Source organism: Vulpes lagopus, chromosome 17, assembly GCF_018345385.1.
Source record: "Vulpes lagopus strain Blue_001 chromosome 17, ASM1834538v1, whole genome shotgun sequence".
Lineage (NCBI taxonomy): Eukaryota > Metazoa > Chordata > Mammalia > Carnivora > Canidae > Vulpes > Vulpes lagopus.
Genome location: NC_054840.1, coordinates 25,351,954 through 25,369,910, shown reverse-complemented (window position 1 = coordinate 25,369,910; position 17,957 = coordinate 25,351,954). Strand labels below are relative to the sequence as shown.

At 50.1% G+C, this 17,957-nt stretch overlaps 3 protein-coding genes across 5 annotated transcripts in view; 1 reads left to right on the top strand and 2 right to left on the bottom strand.

Moving 5' to 3' along the window:
* The window catches only part of YEATS2 (YEATS domain containing 2), a 120,566-nt gene extending 117,756 nt beyond the window's left edge, over positions 1 to 2,810 (top strand). Inside the window, exon 31 of the mRNA XM_041731650.1 lies at positions 1,035 to 2,810. Within this exon, the coding sequence (XP_041587584.1) occupies positions 1,035 to 1,143 (109 nt within the window). The 3' untranslated portion in view covers positions 1,144 to 2,810. The remainder of the gene's footprint in view (positions 1 to 1,034) is intronic.
* Positions 2,579 to 11,920, bottom strand: MAP6D1 (MAP6 domain containing 1). Of its 3 annotated transcripts, none has more exons than XR_005984220.1 (4): positions 11,476 to 11,920; positions 7,356 to 7,420; positions 6,958 to 7,075; positions 2,579 to 6,466 (listed from the first exon to the last, which is right to left on the bottom strand). XR_005984220.1 is itself a non-coding variant. In XM_041731609.1 (3 exons), the coding sequence occupies exons 1-3, from the start codon at positions 11,871 to 11,873 to the stop codon at positions 6,386 to 6,388; spliced, it is 597 nt and encodes a 198-aa protein (XP_041587543.1). In that variant the 5' UTR covers positions 11,874 to 11,920; the 3' UTR covers positions 2,579 to 6,385. The 3 variants fall into 3 exon arrangements, 1 of the variants encoding a protein (XP_041587543.1); XR_005984219.1 differs by lacking the exon at positions 7,356 to 7,420 and having other exon boundaries at positions 2,579 to 5,617; positions 6,304 to 6,466; XM_041731609.1 differs by lacking the exon at positions 7,356 to 7,420.
* A 3,368-nt stretch (positions 11,921 to 15,288) lies between these two features.
* PARL (presenilin associated rhomboid like) overlaps positions 15,289 to 17,957 on the bottom strand; it is a 47,330-nt gene continuing 44,661 nt past the window's right edge. The window contains exon 10 of the mRNA XM_041731608.1: positions 15,289 to 15,616. Coding sequence (XP_041587542.1) covers positions 15,505 to 15,616 — 112 coding nt within the window. The 3' untranslated portion in view covers positions 15,289 to 15,504. The remainder of the gene's footprint in view (positions 15,617 to 17,957) is intronic.

Genomic DNA, 17,957 nt, shown 5'->3' with positions numbered 1-17,957 from the left:
CACTGAGTTTTGCCTTTTTCCTAGGCCCCAAGGAATGGCAGACAGGTTATTTCTTTGTTCCGCATCCTGGCATTCTTTTCAGAGGAAACAAGTACTTTATCCGCTTTATCCCAGTATGCTTAAAGCCTATCATAAGTTTGCAAAATTGTATCAAAAGTGTCTGAGGACATAAAAAGGCTTAAATCAGAGGACTACGAGGTCAGACTTCACAGGATTAGAAGATATCAACAGGGGGATCCCTGGGTGGCTCAGCGGTTTAGCGCCTGCCTTCAGCCCAGGGCGTGATCCTGGAGTCCCGGGATCGAGTCCCGCGTCAGGCTCCCTGCATGGAGCCTGCTTCTCCCTCTGCCTGTGTCTCTGCCTCTCTCTTTCTGTGCCTCTCGTGATTGAATAAATAAATAGAATCCTTTTAAACTAGAAGACATCTTTAAGAAAGAAGGAAAAGGAAACAGGAATTCTAAGAATGCTCTTGTCCTGCGTGAAATGCGAGAGTGGGCTGAGCGCCTTCTGTGGCCCCTGCTCACCACTGTCCTGGCTGTAGAGATAGAGAGTAGCTGGGGTGCTCTTGATAAGAACACTTAACCTCACTGGCCAGACAGACGGAATCGTGGTCCTGCAGTTCTGTAGCCCTTGAACTCAGTCCGGTAAGACTGAATTATGAAAACATTGTGCTGTTTTGCTGTCCAGTTTACTTCCTTTCTCTTTTCTCAATCCTGAGAGTCTTTTTCTTTGTTGTTCAACTAAGTTCTTGAAATCCATCTCATGCCTGTGACTGGGAAGTCAGATCTAAGCCCTAAGAGGCCAGGCCAGTTGTCCTCAAAACAAAATAAATTAATGAGGAAGGAGAGCAAGTGAGAGAATGTACCTGGCCACCCCCATGCGAGGTGGCCGAAAATGTGCCTCAGTATTGTCCCCATCCAGTAGGCCTGTTTCCAGTAGGCCTGCAGTGGGGGAATGGTCCTTTTGATAAATGGATTGATTAAATTATTACATGCTTGAGAAAACTGCACCTAATGTGCTTTGTTTTTGGACAGGATTCCCAAAGAAATTACAGTGAGTAATATTCACCAGGCCATTTGCAACATTCCTTTTCTGGACTTTCTCACAAATAAACACATGGGGATATTGAATGAAGATCAGTGAATGGAATGAAGATGCTCCTATAAAAGCAGGATTTGAAAATGTATCTGAAGCTTTGAACTGTGACGACTCTTCTCTTTGGGGAAGGAGGTTATTTTCTGTGTGCCTCAGAATATTATGGCTACCAAACCATTGCCTCCACCTAATTCACTGTAACACCAGGGTGTTCAGTCTCAAATCAGATCCCTTCAGGACAGAAGTTTGTTTCCTGATTCTAGAGTGAAGCTGTGAGTGGATGTGTGCTCTCTTCGCTTGCATCTGCTCGCTCTCTGCAAAGGCTCCAGGAGAGTCTCAGAGCTGGGACCAGCCATGTGTAGTGAGCAGGTCCTTCTCTGGGTGTCAAGGGGCACCTTGGACTTGAGTGTCCCTCCAGGAGGCAGAAAATAAGTCTGGCACACTAGCAGTCCACCCATTCTGGGGTTACAGGCAGCTCCAGCAGTTACCCTGCTAACACTTGGAGACAGGCTGGGCTTCCGCACTTGGGGTGGCCGTGGCGTGGGGGACCCAGTTAACTATAGGAAGCGGTGACTCCTTGCCGAAAATAAGCCTGGGAGCCAGCACACTGCACAGAATTTTTTTTTTTTCTTTCACAGAGCACAGAAATGTTACTACAGCCATGGTCAGAGTATTGTCAAGGGGTAGGCGCATCCCAGCGTAGGTCCAGGTTAAGGTTTGACTATAACCAAGAAGCTCTTAAAATGTTAGTAAGAGAACACCCGCAAGTCCCAGGCACCTGGCAGGCTTGTACCAGCTTTGCATGTGTGCCAGGCAGAGAGCCAGTTCCATGGCATTTGCTGCCGACCCCTTGTTGAGTGGCCAGTGGGGAGCAGTGCCTGGGACAGGCCTGCTGGGGTGGTAAGTCCTGTCCGTGGATTTAGTGTCCTGTTCTTTTCCACTCAGCTTTTCCAAAGAAAAGCGTTTCAAGGAAACACTGTGAGTGCCTTAAAGATAGAGAGATGACTGCTGAAGCCACGAGACAGGAAGGTCAGTGCTCAGAAGCAGTGAGAAGAGGTTGTGCCCAGACGCAGAGCCCTCTCAGTGGAGTAGGGAACCGAAGGTAGGTTAGCAGTGCCCTGTGCAATGCCCAGTTCCATTACAGACACTCTGTCCTAATCATCCTAACACAGTCTCTGTCAAAGGAAAGCAAAGAATTTATTCTGTTAGGAATCTTCTCGAAGGAAATTTGAAGCCTGTGAATCACACGTACCGAGTCAGCATAATTCAAGTTTTCCTGAGTTCTGTAGACATTTGGGCCAGGAGCAGAAGAGGACAGGGAGGTGACTGAGAAATCTACCCTTTTTTATTCAGCATCTGAAGATTGCAGATGCACAAGGAAATCTGTTCGGTAAGGCACTGGGCATGCCCAGGCTTAGTTTAAAAAAAAAAAAAAAGTACATAAAGGCTCAGATACTCTATACATTAACTACTGCAAACGAGGTTAGTGGGCAAGTGCATAGATTTATTCAGCGTGGACTGTGACAGATCTACAGGACGGAGGATTTGATCCAAATGAGAACAGAGTGATTTATTACAGGTATGAAAGCCTAAAGTAATTATCTTTTTGCAAAAGAAATATTAAATCATTTAACAGTTCCCATATGTGTTAATGTTTCAGATGTATTTGTATCATAATGTGTAACAAAAATCTACAATAAATCTTTTAGTATTTGTGATGGGTTTTTCTGAGTTAGATGCATTATACTTCGGTAGGTTCTTCCTACGGGAGGCCCGGAGGCGCCGGGGTGGGGCAGAGGGATGGGTACTTGCGTGTTTACGCTAAGTCTGCTGCTGCTTTCCATAAAGGGTTTGCGGCTATGCAGGATAAAGGATCACTGTTACATAAGAGTCTGAAAAGAAATTTGGAAGATGCACATTAACCCTGGAAATAGCGGTTTCTGACAGCTTGGGGCAGAGAAGCACCTTGGAGCCTCCTCAGAGCCCTGGCAAGGAGGGGACCACGCCTGTCATCTGACAGCAGCATCCTGGTCTATGCTGAGGTCTGGGAAGAGGGGACTCCTGTGACACAGTTCTGCTGGGACCACCTATCAGAATGGCTAAAAAAATGAGAGATGCAGAAACAGTTCAGAAATGACCACTTTTTACATCTGTCCTTAACAAGAACTAGGGGCTTTGAAAGCTTTGGTTCTTCGGAGGCAAGAAGTTCCGCAGGGAAGAGGCATCATGATAGTGTCCAGGTCCGTAGCTTTCTTGGGACCAGACTCCCGTGTCAGCCTTTAAGGAACTAAGGTGTCTGGAGGATGGAGAATAGGGGCGTTACTGAGGCTTCTTTCGCTAATGACTGATGTCACCTCGGGTGGGGACTCCTTCTTAGGACCGAAGCTTGTGTGAACGGGGCGGGCAGAGCTGACCCCACTAATGGGGTGTCTGCAGGGTCAAGGTTCTTTCAAAGGGTGCTTTTTGGAGTTGGACCTGAAATCCTGGTGGTCGTACGGGTGTGAAAGAGTTCCCATTTGCAGTGGGTTTTTCTGACTTTTGAAGCACCATGGAACACAGAGGCAGGACCCTGGTCTAAATGACTGCGGGTGAGGACTTTCGGGGCTCCCCTCTCTGTGGGCCTCACAGTGCATCCTCAAGGTAGGTCGAGGCGGCCACTGGCAGTGCTGACACAGGTTATAAAATCATTGATACTGAACACTTGCTTTTGGCTGAAATTAGCTAACAGATTGAACTTTTTATTTTTAAAAACATTACTATGTAGAATTAATACAAAAATGCTTATCATATAGAAACGTTAGCAAATACAGTAAGGTGTAAAAAATTTAAAGTTACCCATAGTTCCCCTTCCCAAAGAGAACTACCTTAGTATTCCAATGCATTTTCCCATCTTTGTCTATTTTATATACATGTATTGTGTGTGATGTGGGTTCATACCGCACTTGAGACTGTTGCCTCAGTTGCTTTGGAAGGTCACTCCAGTAACATGATGGGCCTTACTAGTGGGAGGAAGTCCCTTCTTCAGAACCCCAGTCTCCTAACAATGAAGCCTGGCAAAGATTATTGAGTTGCGGGTTTTGTGGAAAGCTATCTGTTCCAGTACATTCCAGAAAGGTTCTTAGGCATGCAATATGCCTTGAGAGGCAGGCCCGCTGAGGCACAGGGTGCTCCTGCTGCTATGGTGCTGACACGGCCAGGAAGGGCAGACCTGTGGTGTCCAGCTGAGGTACAGCCTTTCTGGTCTGCAAGCTCGGGGGAGGGAAGGGTGACAGGGGCAGGGTCTAGGGAGGACTGTGTGTGTGGCATCAGGGGGACCCAAGCTGCAAAGGAGAATAGAGCCGGCTCCATGGGGAAGGAGGAAGGGGGGGCCTGGGCAGGAAAGGACAATTGCCATGTCTGTGCTTTGTTGTCCATTCACTGTACCGAGCAGCACCCTGCCCATAAACATAAACCGGCTCGGCGAGGGAGGGGGTGGTCTCCTTACTCTGCACATAAGGAAATGGAAGCTGAAACTGCTCACAGGTAGTGAGGAGAGAAGTCAGGATTTGAGCCCAGGATTAGCTTCAAGGATGGACTTTTCAACCTAGGCTCCGGGAGATGCAGAAGGGCAGTGCGGTGCAAGGGGAGGATGGTACGTCCTGTGAATACCGCGCACGCCACCGGTGTGGATGGCGGTCCAAAGGGAGAGACCCTGGGATCTGCAAGCCTCCAAGGGACAACCAGGACTAGCCATGACCCGCCAAAGTCCTTATTATTACCAAGAGGGGATAAAGACATGCGAGAAGGTGCTCTGGGTTCACAAAGAAATAAGCTAACGAGAAATTGTAACCGTGCATTTTTGCGTTTTAGTAAAATCTGAGATTGTATGGTTACTCTGTTCATTCCCCACAGAATGCACAGCAGCAGGCAGTCTCTTCTCTTAGAAACCACTAGCATGCAAACCAGTGAAGTCGGAAATAATAGAACCCTTTGTGTAAGCATATGGTTTGGGTTCTGCCTTTAAAATGATTCAGAGCGTTTCCTCTGCTGCGCAGAGGGGCAGGCTGTGCCAGCCCGAGGCAGCCCTTTGAGGAACCAGCCCAGCTCCTGGTCTCGGGCTGTGAGCTGGGAGGGTGGGCGCCGCTGGCTTAAGTAAATGCCCACCAGCCAGCGCGTGAGGGCGGAGAAGGATGAACATCCAGAGGGAAATCCTTGCGTTTCCTTACGGAAGACTTCTTAGCTTGAGCCTCTGATCTCTGAGAGGGGCCGAACTCCGAGTGTTTGACCACCTGCTGTGCAAACGGGCCAGGCTTGTTCCAGGGCCACATAGGCTGGGACTTACCAGGAAAGGAGGCAGCTTTCCAAAGCCGACAGCTGCCTCCTCACAGTGAGCTCCCCGACTGTAAGGGAGAGAGCAGGGTGGGAGTCATCTAGGTGTAGATAACATTTTAAAGTCTTTCAGGGAATGAGGCTAATGCCACTTCGTCCCAAGGAAGCTCCCAATTCTTTGCCAGTGTGTATGGTGTTCCCTTTTAGTTGTCAACTGTAAGGGAAAAAACTGGAATTAGTAATAAAATGTGGGGCTCAGAAACCTACAAGGTAAATGCCATTCATTCACTACTTGAAGCACTCCTCACAAGAAGCCTTTTGTTAAAACATAACGGTTGTCTGGGCCCTAAATTATGTCGTTAAAACGGAAATCCTGTGATTGATACTCTTCCTTTTGGAAATGGCATCCTACTCAGCAGCATCATGGGTCTCATGCAGGTGATAACCCAAGAGTTTTTCAACCTGAATGCGTGGGGCCATTTGTAGGAACACCCAGGGACAGGCCCTTGGGTTGCCATAGGTTACAAAGTTCTTGTGCAGCCTGGGAAAACAACAAAGTGGACATTAACTGGTTCTTTCAAGCACCTGTTATGTCCATATTCCTCAGCTCGCACAGACCAATTCAGTTTACCACAGAATTGGTCCTTAAGTTCTTCAGATTTAAAAACTGAAGGGTGGCCAAAAGAGGCAATTAAAAAAAGATCCGAAGCCTTCTGTACACTTCTCAAGGAACAAGAGGCTGGTGGGGGTCCAGAGCTGAGCAGGGTGATGCTGTGTCCATCTGCGCCCCTGCTCTGCGCCAGGCCCACAGCCCAGGTGGCAGCCGGGGGGGAGCGGTGCCCACGGTAAGCAAGACGGGCCCTCCCCCTCGGACGGAGAGGGCCAGTCCCAGGATCTCACCCCAGTCCCCAAGTGGCTGAGCACTGCTCCATCTTGGCAGCAGTGGGTTCGGTCTCCGCTGTGGCCCTCTCCGTGGTGGGAGTCACACATTGAGGATCCGGGGAGCTGACGCCTGAAAGATGGCTGAGGGGTTAGGGGTAAACTTCTTCCTCCCCTCAGGAGCCTGGGAAATGAAATATGGCGCCATATCAGTGTGCCTTTCCCATGACTTACCCTCCCCACCTCCTCCCACCTCAGCTCCTGGAGGAAAACTCCTGCCTCCTGACCTCTTTGTTCTCTAAGAGTTGAGACCACCTGCCTGGGGGATCTGTGGGGGGGCAGGGTCACTGCATTAGGACAAATATGGCACCTGGACCTTCCATTCTGCTTCCTGAAGCCTCCTTTGGGTGGAATCAGGTGGCTGAAGAGTCCCCACCTCCCATCTTTCCTCCCTTACACAAATGCCAAGGATGTGGAAGGCTCATTGCTAGTGCTCAGTGGCCAAGGGTAAGATGGGGATTTAGGACGGAAAGGGACATCCTGCTTGCCAGAGGCGCCAGCACTGGGGAGATGGCCACCCCGCCAGCAGTAGGGGACCATCTGGAAAAAGACTGTCTCACACCGTCTGCAGCCTGGAGCCCAGCCCCGTGCCTGCAGCACCAGTTTCAGGCTGACCTGGAAGCTGTCCCGGGGGCTGCTGTCCCATCCAGAGCTGTGCGTTGTTATGACTGTGGCGGGTCTCGCCTTTGTGGATCTCGACGGCTTCACTCCGGTCCAGGCCTGGAATTCCTGTCTGGAATAGAGAACACAGTCACCACCCTGCTCAGAGTCCGTCATCCCTCCCGACTCTACAGGGGCCACCGCCATTGCCCCGTGCTTCCAAGACGTCCTGGCCAGTCTTCACTGCTCACATCCTGCTCTGGATCCAGAGCAAGCACCTGGTACGTGCTGCGCAACGGAAACCAAGTCCCAGCCCTTCCTTAGTGCTCCCACTTTTGTCTCTGGGCCACTTTAAGGGGCCCTAGTCACCCAGAACCAGTGAAGGTTGGTCACCTCCAGCCCAGGTCACTTACATCCACAGAAGGTGCTGGCCAGGACAGTGCCCAGCACAGCAAAGTTCTTCTCTACCTGGTTACAACTGAGAAGGAAAAAATAAGGTTCAGTATTGTTTACTTTTTAATAATTTCTTATTAACTCCTACAAAACAGAACAGATTGTAGTGACTGTCTCAACTACAAGCTGGTCTGGCTTTAAACGGCTCCGTGCACACACGTTCCAGCCTGGACGCAGGAGGGAAGGTGGTTGGCTCCCTGGGCAGAAGTGACAAGGCTGGCACAAACTAGCTTCATGTTCTTCAAGTATTTTTTTTTTTTTTAAGATTCGTGTATTTATTTTTAGAGAGAGGGGAGACAGAGGGGGCGAGAATCTCAAGCAGACTCCAGGCTGAACTCTGCTGAGTGGGAGTTCCACCTCACGACCCTGAGATCATGATCTGAGCTGAAACCGAGAATTGGACATTTAACCGACTATGCCACCCAGGTGCCCCCTTGGAGTACATTTTTTGACAAAGACTTATTTCCTCAATTCTTCTGCATAAAAGACCTATTTCTTTTAATTCTTTCAACGCCCCTGCTAGACAGCTCAGGAAGGCAGAGACCTGCTGTGTCCAGGAGCACCTGCCAAGGCAATGTTCTGTAGAAAAGTGTCCAGCTGGCCAAGGGAGCACCCACATGTGGGCTGGATCCATTCTTGTCTCATCCCACCCACAGCCCTGGCTGGGTTTCAGGCCCAGAAGTCAACAAAGCTGCCTTTCTCCTTGGCAGCAGCACAGCTGGGCACCACTGGGCAGGCCTTGTGTGTAGGGAGCAGCTGTGTCTGTCCGTGGTCAGCACTCAGGGGTGCCAGGAGGCGAGCTGGGCCAGGGCCCTACGGATCACTTATGCTTCTGAAGCTGCAAGTTTCCAAAGACCAGCTGCCCGAGCCATCTGCCATTCTGTTTCTCCTGGGGAAGCAGGTCCTCCCCTGGGCGTGCCCTTCTGTCCCCAAACTGAGCTGAGCCTTGGACCTGGCAGCCCAAGCCTGCCGCCCCAGGGTGGCTGCAGGGGTCACGGCATAAAGCAACCAGAGCCAGGAGCTAGAACAATGCCCATAGCTGCTCCTGGAGACCAGTGAGAGGAGACTGCAGTGGGGATGGAGACGAGGCCTCAGAACTAGAATCAGCAGGACGCCCCGTGACTGCCCAGAAGAGAAGGAGGACAGATTTATGGCTCTGGCAAAGAGGATAATAAAAACACAGGGCAAGCCAATACACAGGGTGCCTCCCCTGACCAAGCAGGCTCTCCTGTCCACCTTGTCTGGGCCTCAGCTGGGCCCTCAGGGCTGCAGTCCCACAGAGGGCCAGGGGCCACCTGTGGCAAGGCCGAGCACCCTCCATCTTCATGGCTTCAAACCCCTTCATTTCTCTGAGCCTCAGCTTCCTCATGAAAAGGGCTACTGATGCATATGCAGGAGGTTATGATGAACCTTGGGGGCTGGGCACAATGGTTTGCCCTGTAACCCACCCAGGAAGGAAAGGGGATGACAACTGGGGAAGGAGGTCTAGAACCTGTGTCAAAGGTGCTAAATAGCACCTAGAAAATACCAGAGGGGAGGCTCTGGGCGCTGCCCAGGAGAGACCCAGGCTGGCGGCAAGAGCAGGATCTGCACCCATCTGGCCAAGCAAGTGAGGCAGGTCAGTTTTCACACGAGGAGCGGGGCTAGCAAGTGGCCACGAGGACACCGGTATCTCGGCTCCCTGGATCTACTCATTTTGTTTTGTGAATTTCTTTCAACAGTTCGCTCAGATAACATGCATCTTACAAGAAGGAGCCAGAATGGAGTTTTCCTGCATCAAGTGCTAGAGCCGGGAAGTGAGGCATCCTGGAGGTCGGCTGGCATGGATTGGAGAGCCAAGTTCAGTAGTGGTCCTGGGTTTGGGCCAGAGTTAGGGGTATGGGGACCCAGGGAGTCAAGCTCTGGCTATTTGTTTTACAGATGAGGAAAGGGTCACAGAGGCCAAGTGACCCACCAAGTTTAGACCCCAGGACACAAGAGCACCAGTGAATCCCAACTCCTGGCAGTACACTTCCCCCACTGCAGGACACAGCTCAAGAAATGAAGGGATTCGGGGCAGCAACATCTTAGGAGGTGAGGTCTTGGGGAGATAATCTGCCAAGTCCTGAGCCTGGTTTCTGATACTTGCTAAGCAGAGAACAACAACTTGTACCTTCAGCATCATTGGAGATGGGAGACCCAGTGAGACATTCAAACCCATCATCTGCTCAACGCAAGTGAGGGGCTCCTTCTAAATGGGCCCCACCTTTGCTTGAACATTTCCAGTGAGGAGGAGCTTAGCACTCTGGAGGCCGCTCACCTCGTCATCAGTCCATTGGAATTACTAGAAAGCTCTTCCTTCCTGAGCTGAAGCCATGGGTCCTCCTCCTGGCTTGAAACACTGGTCATGTGAAGGTGCTGCACCCCCAGGCCCTTGGGCCCTACAGGCTTCTCTGGAGGGGATTCAGGCCCCTGCAGCTGGCTCCCCGCCAGCGCACAGGAGTCAGAACCGCCCACAGCCCGGCTGGGGCCTGAGCTGGGCTCAGTGTGGGCCCTGCCCCCTGACCTTGCCCGTGCCTTTTAGCAGCTCAGCTGAGCACCCATCAGCAAACTGGAGACCCAGCCTGCAGCACCCATTCTCCACCAAGGTTCCTGAAAATCTGTGTGCCTGTGAAAGAACCTCTGGGGAGATGGAATGTTCTATGTGTCCTGATGATTATGGGAATCTTACCTTAACAGTGCTTCTAAAAATAATAAATCTGACGGAGAAAGAAAGTTCATACCTTTTTGCCCCTTTAATTCCACAGGTAGGAACTTATAAAGAAACTGATAAGAGCAAAGACAGCTATAAGGATGCTTATCACAGAAATTATTTTCTCTAAAAAATGGTTTAAAGGTAACACCTGTAAACGCTTAAAAAAACCAGTTAAGACGCTGAAAGTCACTCAGTGCCCTTCCACCCTGGCATCCCCTCCTCCTCCCCACTCTTCCTCCCCCCAAGGGTTCCTATTTGAGCAGATACGGGTACATCAGTACTCCTTTTAAAAACATAAATAGTGGACACACTGTTCTGCATTTTGTTTTCTTTTTTGAGGCCGGTACCCACTCAAGACCTTCCAGATCTTCCACTATCCGTACATCCCAGGCCTCCTAGAATTAACCAGCTGCACTGGGGGGGGAGGTGGGATTGTTTCCATCTCCGCAGTACAAGGTTGCAACATAGCTTCTATTCCTCTGCTCTCGCCCCACATTGAATACTTAGAAGGAAACTCCTGGAAATGGAGTAGTGGATTGAAAGAAGCGTTTTTAATGGTTCCAAATTAGAAACATCCTAAATGTTCAATGACAGATTAATAATTGAACATACATATCCATATATGGACGAATGTATATCCATCCCTAGGATGAAACACTGCACATCTACTAAGATTCATGTTGTAAAAAAATATCCAGTAACATGCAGACAACTGAAATTGATGGAAAAATGTGTATGGAATCTAAACGTACAAGAATTACAAGTGGGTATGAACTCAAATATGGATTAGAAAGAACTACCAGTTTGGGTGAGTTAAAGGAATTAACTTGTTGTAATTTCTATTTTTTTCTATGGTGAGTCTATATTACTTTTGTACTAAGAAAGAAGCGAGCCCCGGGCGGAGCTGAGGTGGGGGCAGGGTGGACGCACAGGTCCGCCCACTCAGGGCGATCCCCAGGGGGCCACCTACTGGGAGCCCTGATGGTCACAAACGCCTCCACCGCGGGCACCGCGGGCACCAGGGCACCGCGGGCACCAGGGCACCGAGGGCACCGCGGGCACCAGGGCAAGGGCAGGAGGTCCGGCAGCTGTCCGGCGCCCTCCGCGCGGCTAGGCCCACCTGGGGAAGTCCCCGGAAGCGGGTCGCGGCTCGGTGGAGGCCGTGGGCTCCGGTCGGCAGAGGTGCCCGCTTCCACCCGGAGGCCCGGAGGGAGCCCGGGACCAACGGGGGCGACCTCCGAGGCGCCCGCAGCAGGGCGACGGCGAGGGAGGGGGCTCCGGGCGCACGGCCTCAGTTTCCCCCACCGCGGGGTGCGCCCTCCCCACGCGCCCCCGAAGCCGCCTACCTGTACGACGTGGTCACCGCTGCGGCCGCGTCTGCGTCGCCGATGGGGAGCACGTACACGCCCCGGCCCGGGGCCGCGGCCGCCTTGCCCCTGCGGCCGCCCGCCCCCGCCCCCGCCGCCGCCGCCGCCCCGCGCCCCGGCGGAGCATCCCGGGGCCCCGCGGGCGCCGTCCACACCCCGAAGTCCCGCTGGTACTGAGTGAGCGGCACGTCCCGGCCGGGCTCCCGGGCGCCCGCGGGGGACGGGCCCCTGCGCGAGGCGGCGCCGCCCGGGGCCGGCTCCTCGCTCTCGAGGTCCGAGTGGCCGTGGAGGGTCAGCGGCACCGCCACGTCGGAGCGGTCCAGCTGGTTCCAGCGCCGCGCCAGGCAGCAGAGGCGGCTGATGCAGGGCCACGCCATGCCGGCCCCGGCCCGCCGCTCGGCTCCCCGCGCTCCGGGCCGCGCCGCCCCCGCCCGGCGTCCCCGTCCCCGTCCCCGCCCCCGCCCCCGCGGCCCTCCCCGCGCCGCCGCAGCGCCGCCCCCTGGCCTGGGGGAGGCCTCCGGGGCGGGGGCGGGGGCGGGAGCGGGGGCGCGGGCGGGGGCGGGCTCGGAGACAGCCCGGCTCGGCCCGGCAGCGGGGGCGCGGGGGGCGCACGAAGGCGCCTGGAGGCATTTGCCAGCGTCCCCCTCGAGGGTTTCATGATTTAACCCGAAGTTCCCTTTGATGCTGGCTTCTAACTCGGACCTGGTTTGGCGGAGGGCGAGAGCCCGGGGGCCAGCGCGGGCGCAGTACCCGCCCCCCCAGGCGCTTGGGCCTCGCAGGGCGCCCGGGGCTGCCGCATTGGCGCTGCGCTGCCCGCGGGCCCCGCAGGCGGGAGCGCGGGGCTGGCCGCCCGGGCCCTGCTGCCAGGGAACACGTGTCCGAATCAGCCAGTGAGTCACTACTTGCCTTCGCGATGCTAAATTTGTAACAACCAATCCAGTTTTCATTGAGAACTGGCATTAGCCCTCAATTGACCTTTCCCTGGGTTCTAAAATCCCTAATTTTAATGCATGGCAACAGAGGAGTTACATTATAAAGCTGCCGATAAATCTCTGGCCGCTGTGTTATAATAAAAATTCCCTTTCCCCCTGTACCTTTTTTATTTTTTATTTTTTTTGCAGTTTGGGTAATCCGCCACTAAAGGTCAGTTTGTTTAATGCACGACAGGGTTCCCTGGCCACACTCAAGAGACTTCCTGAGTATTTGACACATGCCCTCAATGTGCACTGCAGACCAATGACTAATTAATTAATCACACTACCGAAACGGCATTAATTACCCAGAGCTCCATCTCCAACATACACTTGGATGGTCTCCAGTCTGCATCTTGGAGGAGAAATCTGCAGTGCAGCCCTGACCAGTCAGGATACTGATTCCTCTCCCAGAGCATCCTCTCTTAGCTTCCAGTCATAGCAGAGTGACAGCTGCCCTGGCCAGGCCATGGCCCAGGAGGCAGAAGAGGAGCATGCCGTGAAGACACTAGGAGGTTGCACACCTGCTCTCTCCCTGGGCAGAGCAAGCTGTCATTGTGTGACCTCCGTGCTCCAGGGTCCTGGGTTAGCCATTGAGACATTTGGGACTACAGTACTCCATCCTGCAGGAAAAAGGAAGAAAAAGAAAAGGTAGCTTTTCTTTTTTATTTCATTCATTAAACAACAAAGAGCACTTACGAGGTGCCTGGAATAATGCTGGGGGACTCAAGAGGTTCAGTGTAGTAAGGCAACAACAGAATTGGATAAAGTAGGGGGTGGTGAGGCTGGCCCAGTCACCTGTAATGAGGGAAGGTGGTTGGGTAGGGGTGGGAATGCAGGGTGGGAGGTTGGGAGGTCCAGTCAAAGGCATCAGAGGCCAGACCATGGAGAGCCTCAGGGAACCACACTGAATTTAAAAGTTTTTTTCACGGGGGACAATGGGGAATGACCAAAGTGTTTCCAGCACCATGTAGCCATATGAAGACATATAAGGAAATTTTAGAGACCAGCTGGAGAACAGTCTCAACAGTCTAGGTTAGAGACAAGGGGCTGAACTAAGGCACAAGCACTGGGGATGGAAGGGGCACTGGATTCTAGAAATGATTGCTGAGAGAAGGAAATCTAGAATGGCTCCCAAGTTTCCGGCTTCCGATCAGTGAGACCACTCAGTAAGCCAGGAGTGGTATCTGAAGGGCTTATGGAGTCCTAGCACCTGAAACCATACCTGGCATGCGGTAGATCCATGTACTGGGTATAGAGGTAGTCTGTGGGCCCAGAGCTCAGAGGATGTCCTCATGAAGATAACTAAAGCCAGGGAAAGCAGAGAGACGAGGCAGTTGTGTTCCTGGGGGCAACGCACTTGACAGGCCAGTAGAGGAGGCATAGCCCGAGAGGCGCACTAGCCAGGCAGAACAGAGGCTTGGGGCGCTCACGTGTCAGTAGAGAAGCCATGAGGAGAAAACACCCTAGTGGGCAAAGAGTAGTAGGGACGACTGCCAAAGCTACAGACAGTAAGACTCGTGCTTCCAGAGCTGGGCTCGGACTCTTCATGAGGCCTCTCATGGGGAGAATGGCAACTTGGCTGTTCAAAGGCATCAGCATGGAAGGATGTTATGGACAGAGAAGTGATTTAGGGACTTGACCTTCTAAATGCTCCTTCACTAACCATCACAAAGCAGGAAAATACATGTCCTCATGGCCTATGTCCCTAGTCGGCCCACAGCAAGACATAAATTTCATTTTGGACCCCATACAGAATGTCCGTGTGATCTCAGCCTCCCATCCTATCTCTGAGAAATGCTTCCTGCCTCATCTGTGTATTGCAGGGCTGGTGGCATAATATATTCAGAAATGTCAAAGCACAGCAGTGTGACCCTGAGCAGTACCCATACATGACCATCCTGCTTCCTTACCAGCAAAGAGAGGGCTAGGTTAAAAAACAAAACAAAACGAGTGACATTATAGTTTAGGATAGAATCCTTTCTGCCTAGTAAAAATAAAGTATTTCACACTAGAGAAGAATCTGGGGGGAAAAGTACAAAGAATTGTCAAATTCTAGACAATTCCAATGTGCGGGGACATGCTGCCATTCAGCTCTCACCACTGTGAGGTGGGCACAGCTCACTCCTTTCCATAAAGCTTGACACCTAGCAGGAAAGATGGCTGCACTCCTCTCCAGGGCAGGGTGCAAGAACCGGGATTACCTACTGAGGCCACCAAAAGACTAACAAGTCTCCTATAAATCATCTCAACAAACACTACTTTTAAATTCTCAAAATGCATTTCCTAGAAATAATTTTCAATCATGAGGGCAAGCAAGAATTCTACTAGAGTGAAGCTGTTCTGATGACCACTGTCTGCTATTTCAGTATGATGCTTCAATTCAAAGAATGCACATTTTCAAATGTAAGATGCAATTAGGCTCAGATTCAAGTCTGAATTTCTCCAAGATATTTCCTTCTAACTCTTAATTTAGCTACAATTTTAATCTAGAAAGCAAGCCTAAAAATAGCTTTTTGTATATGCCAGAAAACATTACCTTTCTTGGGAAAATTTAGAAAATACTACAGCTGTTATTTCAGTCCACGCCAGCCAGATCTTTTTTTTTTTTTTTAACCTGCCAACCAACCAAAGGAAAGGGTAAGTGAGGAAGCAGAGATGCAAGAAGGCCAAAGTACAAAAACAAGCATCTCTGAGTTTCAATTAGGCCTTTCCCTGTGCACTCCTGCCAAGTTCACTGCTCAAACTATGTCAGATATCACACTAATAGCAAGATTCCAGGGCAGCATTAGTGCTTTTCAAAAGGGACACACACCCTCTGTTTACAAACTAGAGATATAAACCTTTATTTCACAACTTTGTCATAATTCACTTTCTGGTAAGACATGTACTGGAGACAGAGTTTAAAATACTGGGAAAGCTAGATGCTGGGTGTCTTCCAAGCAGGAGCAAAGATGTGGTCACTCCAGGGCTGATGAGTTCCTGGGACTCTCCAGGCAGCACGGGGCACATGCACCAGTATCATCTGATCCCAGTTCTACTTAGAGCCGCCTCCTTTTTTGGGGCTGTTAGTCCTCATTTCATGCCAAATTTTCACTAGAGGCTCCCTGTTCTTCCAAATGAGTTCATGACCATAAGTAATATACCATCTGGGGAGGAGAAAAACAAACCAGGCTCAACATTCAAACAGTATGACATACAAATGTTAAGTACCATGATGATATCAAATTGACATTTAAAAACTGAATGCTAAAAAAAAAATAAATAAATAAATAAAAAATAAAAACTGAATGCTATGGTTATTTACTATCTTGTTTATTAAAATAGCTGATTGATTTATTTGATGTAGATCAATGACTCACTGTTTGTTTTTTTTTTTATTTATGATAGTCACAGAGAGAGAGAGGCAGAGACATAGGCGGAGGGAGAAGCAGGCTCCATGCACCGGGAGCCCGATGTGGGATTCGATCCCGGGTCTCCAGGATCGCGCCCTGGGCCAAAGGCAGGCGCCAAACCGCTGCGCCACCCAGGGATCCCTGACTCACTGTTAATATGGAGTGTATGACAGATCAAGAGGAAAAAAAAAATATAAGAGGGATGGGACTGTGTGTGACACATACTACTTTTGATTCACCACTGCAACTGAGCATCACCTCCCCATTACAGACATGAGGAAACCAAGCCTCAGAGAAAGCAATCTTCTCAGGAGCTAACAACAGCTTCTAAGGACTCACCTGAAGGTCTAGACTGATCCTAAGCCTGGTCCCTCTTCACTACATTAAATGTAAGAAATGTCAGCATTCAAATTCACTAATGATGGCTTCAATAGTTTAAATGCTTCTCGTCATCTTCCACCAGGCTACACAAAGCTATCTGCTGATCCAAATTCTGCCCACCTTTAAAAATATAGTTCCAATCCCTATTCCGCTCTTAAAATACTGCCAAAAAGCAGCCTAAAGCAATGAGCTGAGGAAAATGAAGCACCGAGATGTTCAGAAACTTACCTTGCCCAGGCTGCACAACTAGCGATCACCAGAACAGACACTAGAACCTAAATCTGATTCTGAAAGTGGTGCCATAATCACTACTGCTGACTCTAGGGAGAATCTACTGTAAGCGGAGGAACACAAAGTTGAGAGACCACTGAGCAATGCCTGCCTTTAGAAGCCCACAGGCCTAGGTACTGCAAGACCAGGAGCTCTACCTGAGGGAGGCACAGGCTGTAAGTATAACTCGGAGGCACCTACCTCTTCCTCTCTTGGGCTAGGGGAAGGCTGTGAGGGCTTCCTGGAGGAGACGAGGTTGTCTGGAATGGCTGTCATTGACAGCTATGACTGAAACTTTTATTTTTGCCCTCCTTGCCCAAATAGATTTTATGTTCCCTGAGGCAGAGACCAGACTGTGTTAATCTTTGCATCTCTTCAAACACCTGACTGAAAACATGCTCTATTTAAATGGCTTAGATTAGTATCAGAATAGCAATTTAATGTTTCAATTTTTTTTTTTAAGATTTATTTATTTATTCATAGAGAGAGAGAGGCAGAGACCCAGGCAGAGGGAGAAGCAGGCTCCATGCAGGAAGCCCATTGTGGGACTCGATCCCAGGTCTCCAGGATCACACCCCGGGCTGCAGGCAGCACTAAACGCTGCGCCACCCAGGCTGCCCTGTTTCAATTTTTTTAATGTTCTGTGTATGTTTATTATAAAGTACTTGTATCTTTTTTTCTCCCAAGTACTTGAATCTTAACATTCACTAAATATATTTTTAAAAAGATCATGAAAATAGTCACCATTAAAATGTTAAAAAAAAATCAGTAAATATAGAGAAAGAAAAAAGACACTTAAAGAACATGCAAATTAATAGGCATGTTACAAAATTCTTTTGGGCCTAAATCAAATTTTGTGGTGAACTTAGAACAACAGAAAAAGGATCACCTAAGATTCAAACGCAATTGTAAAACTCTTGCAAGAAATGAGTCACTTGTCAGGAACTCTCCATTAATGAAGTGTCTTCCCAGATCTTTGTAATACACTTATTTCAAGCAGAGAGTCAACCAGTTTAATATTACAGGTAAACTGTTCTGATCATACTTGGAAGTTCAAATATAATTGGTCATTTGGCTAAATTAAAATTAGGAAAACGCTTTAAAATGACCAATTTCTAAGTTTCAGTTTGGTTTTTTTTTGGTTTGTTTTGCAGCAGCTGTATAGCCTAGTGCTCACTCTGAAACTCAGCTCTGCAAGGACTAGCTGTGTGACTTTGAACAGTTCCCTTCTTTAAAGCAGTTTCTAACCTCACAAGATTTAAGAATATTAAATCAGTCCTTAGCTTGGGCACACAGCAAATATTCAAAATATGTTAGCTAGTATTACTGCAAAAGTACAGAGCAAAGACCATAACATCTGATGAGAGAACAGAGTCAAGGCAATGCGCAGGAGGATACTAATATGGTTTTTACCATTAGTAAGGATTTCTAAATCTTTAGCTTT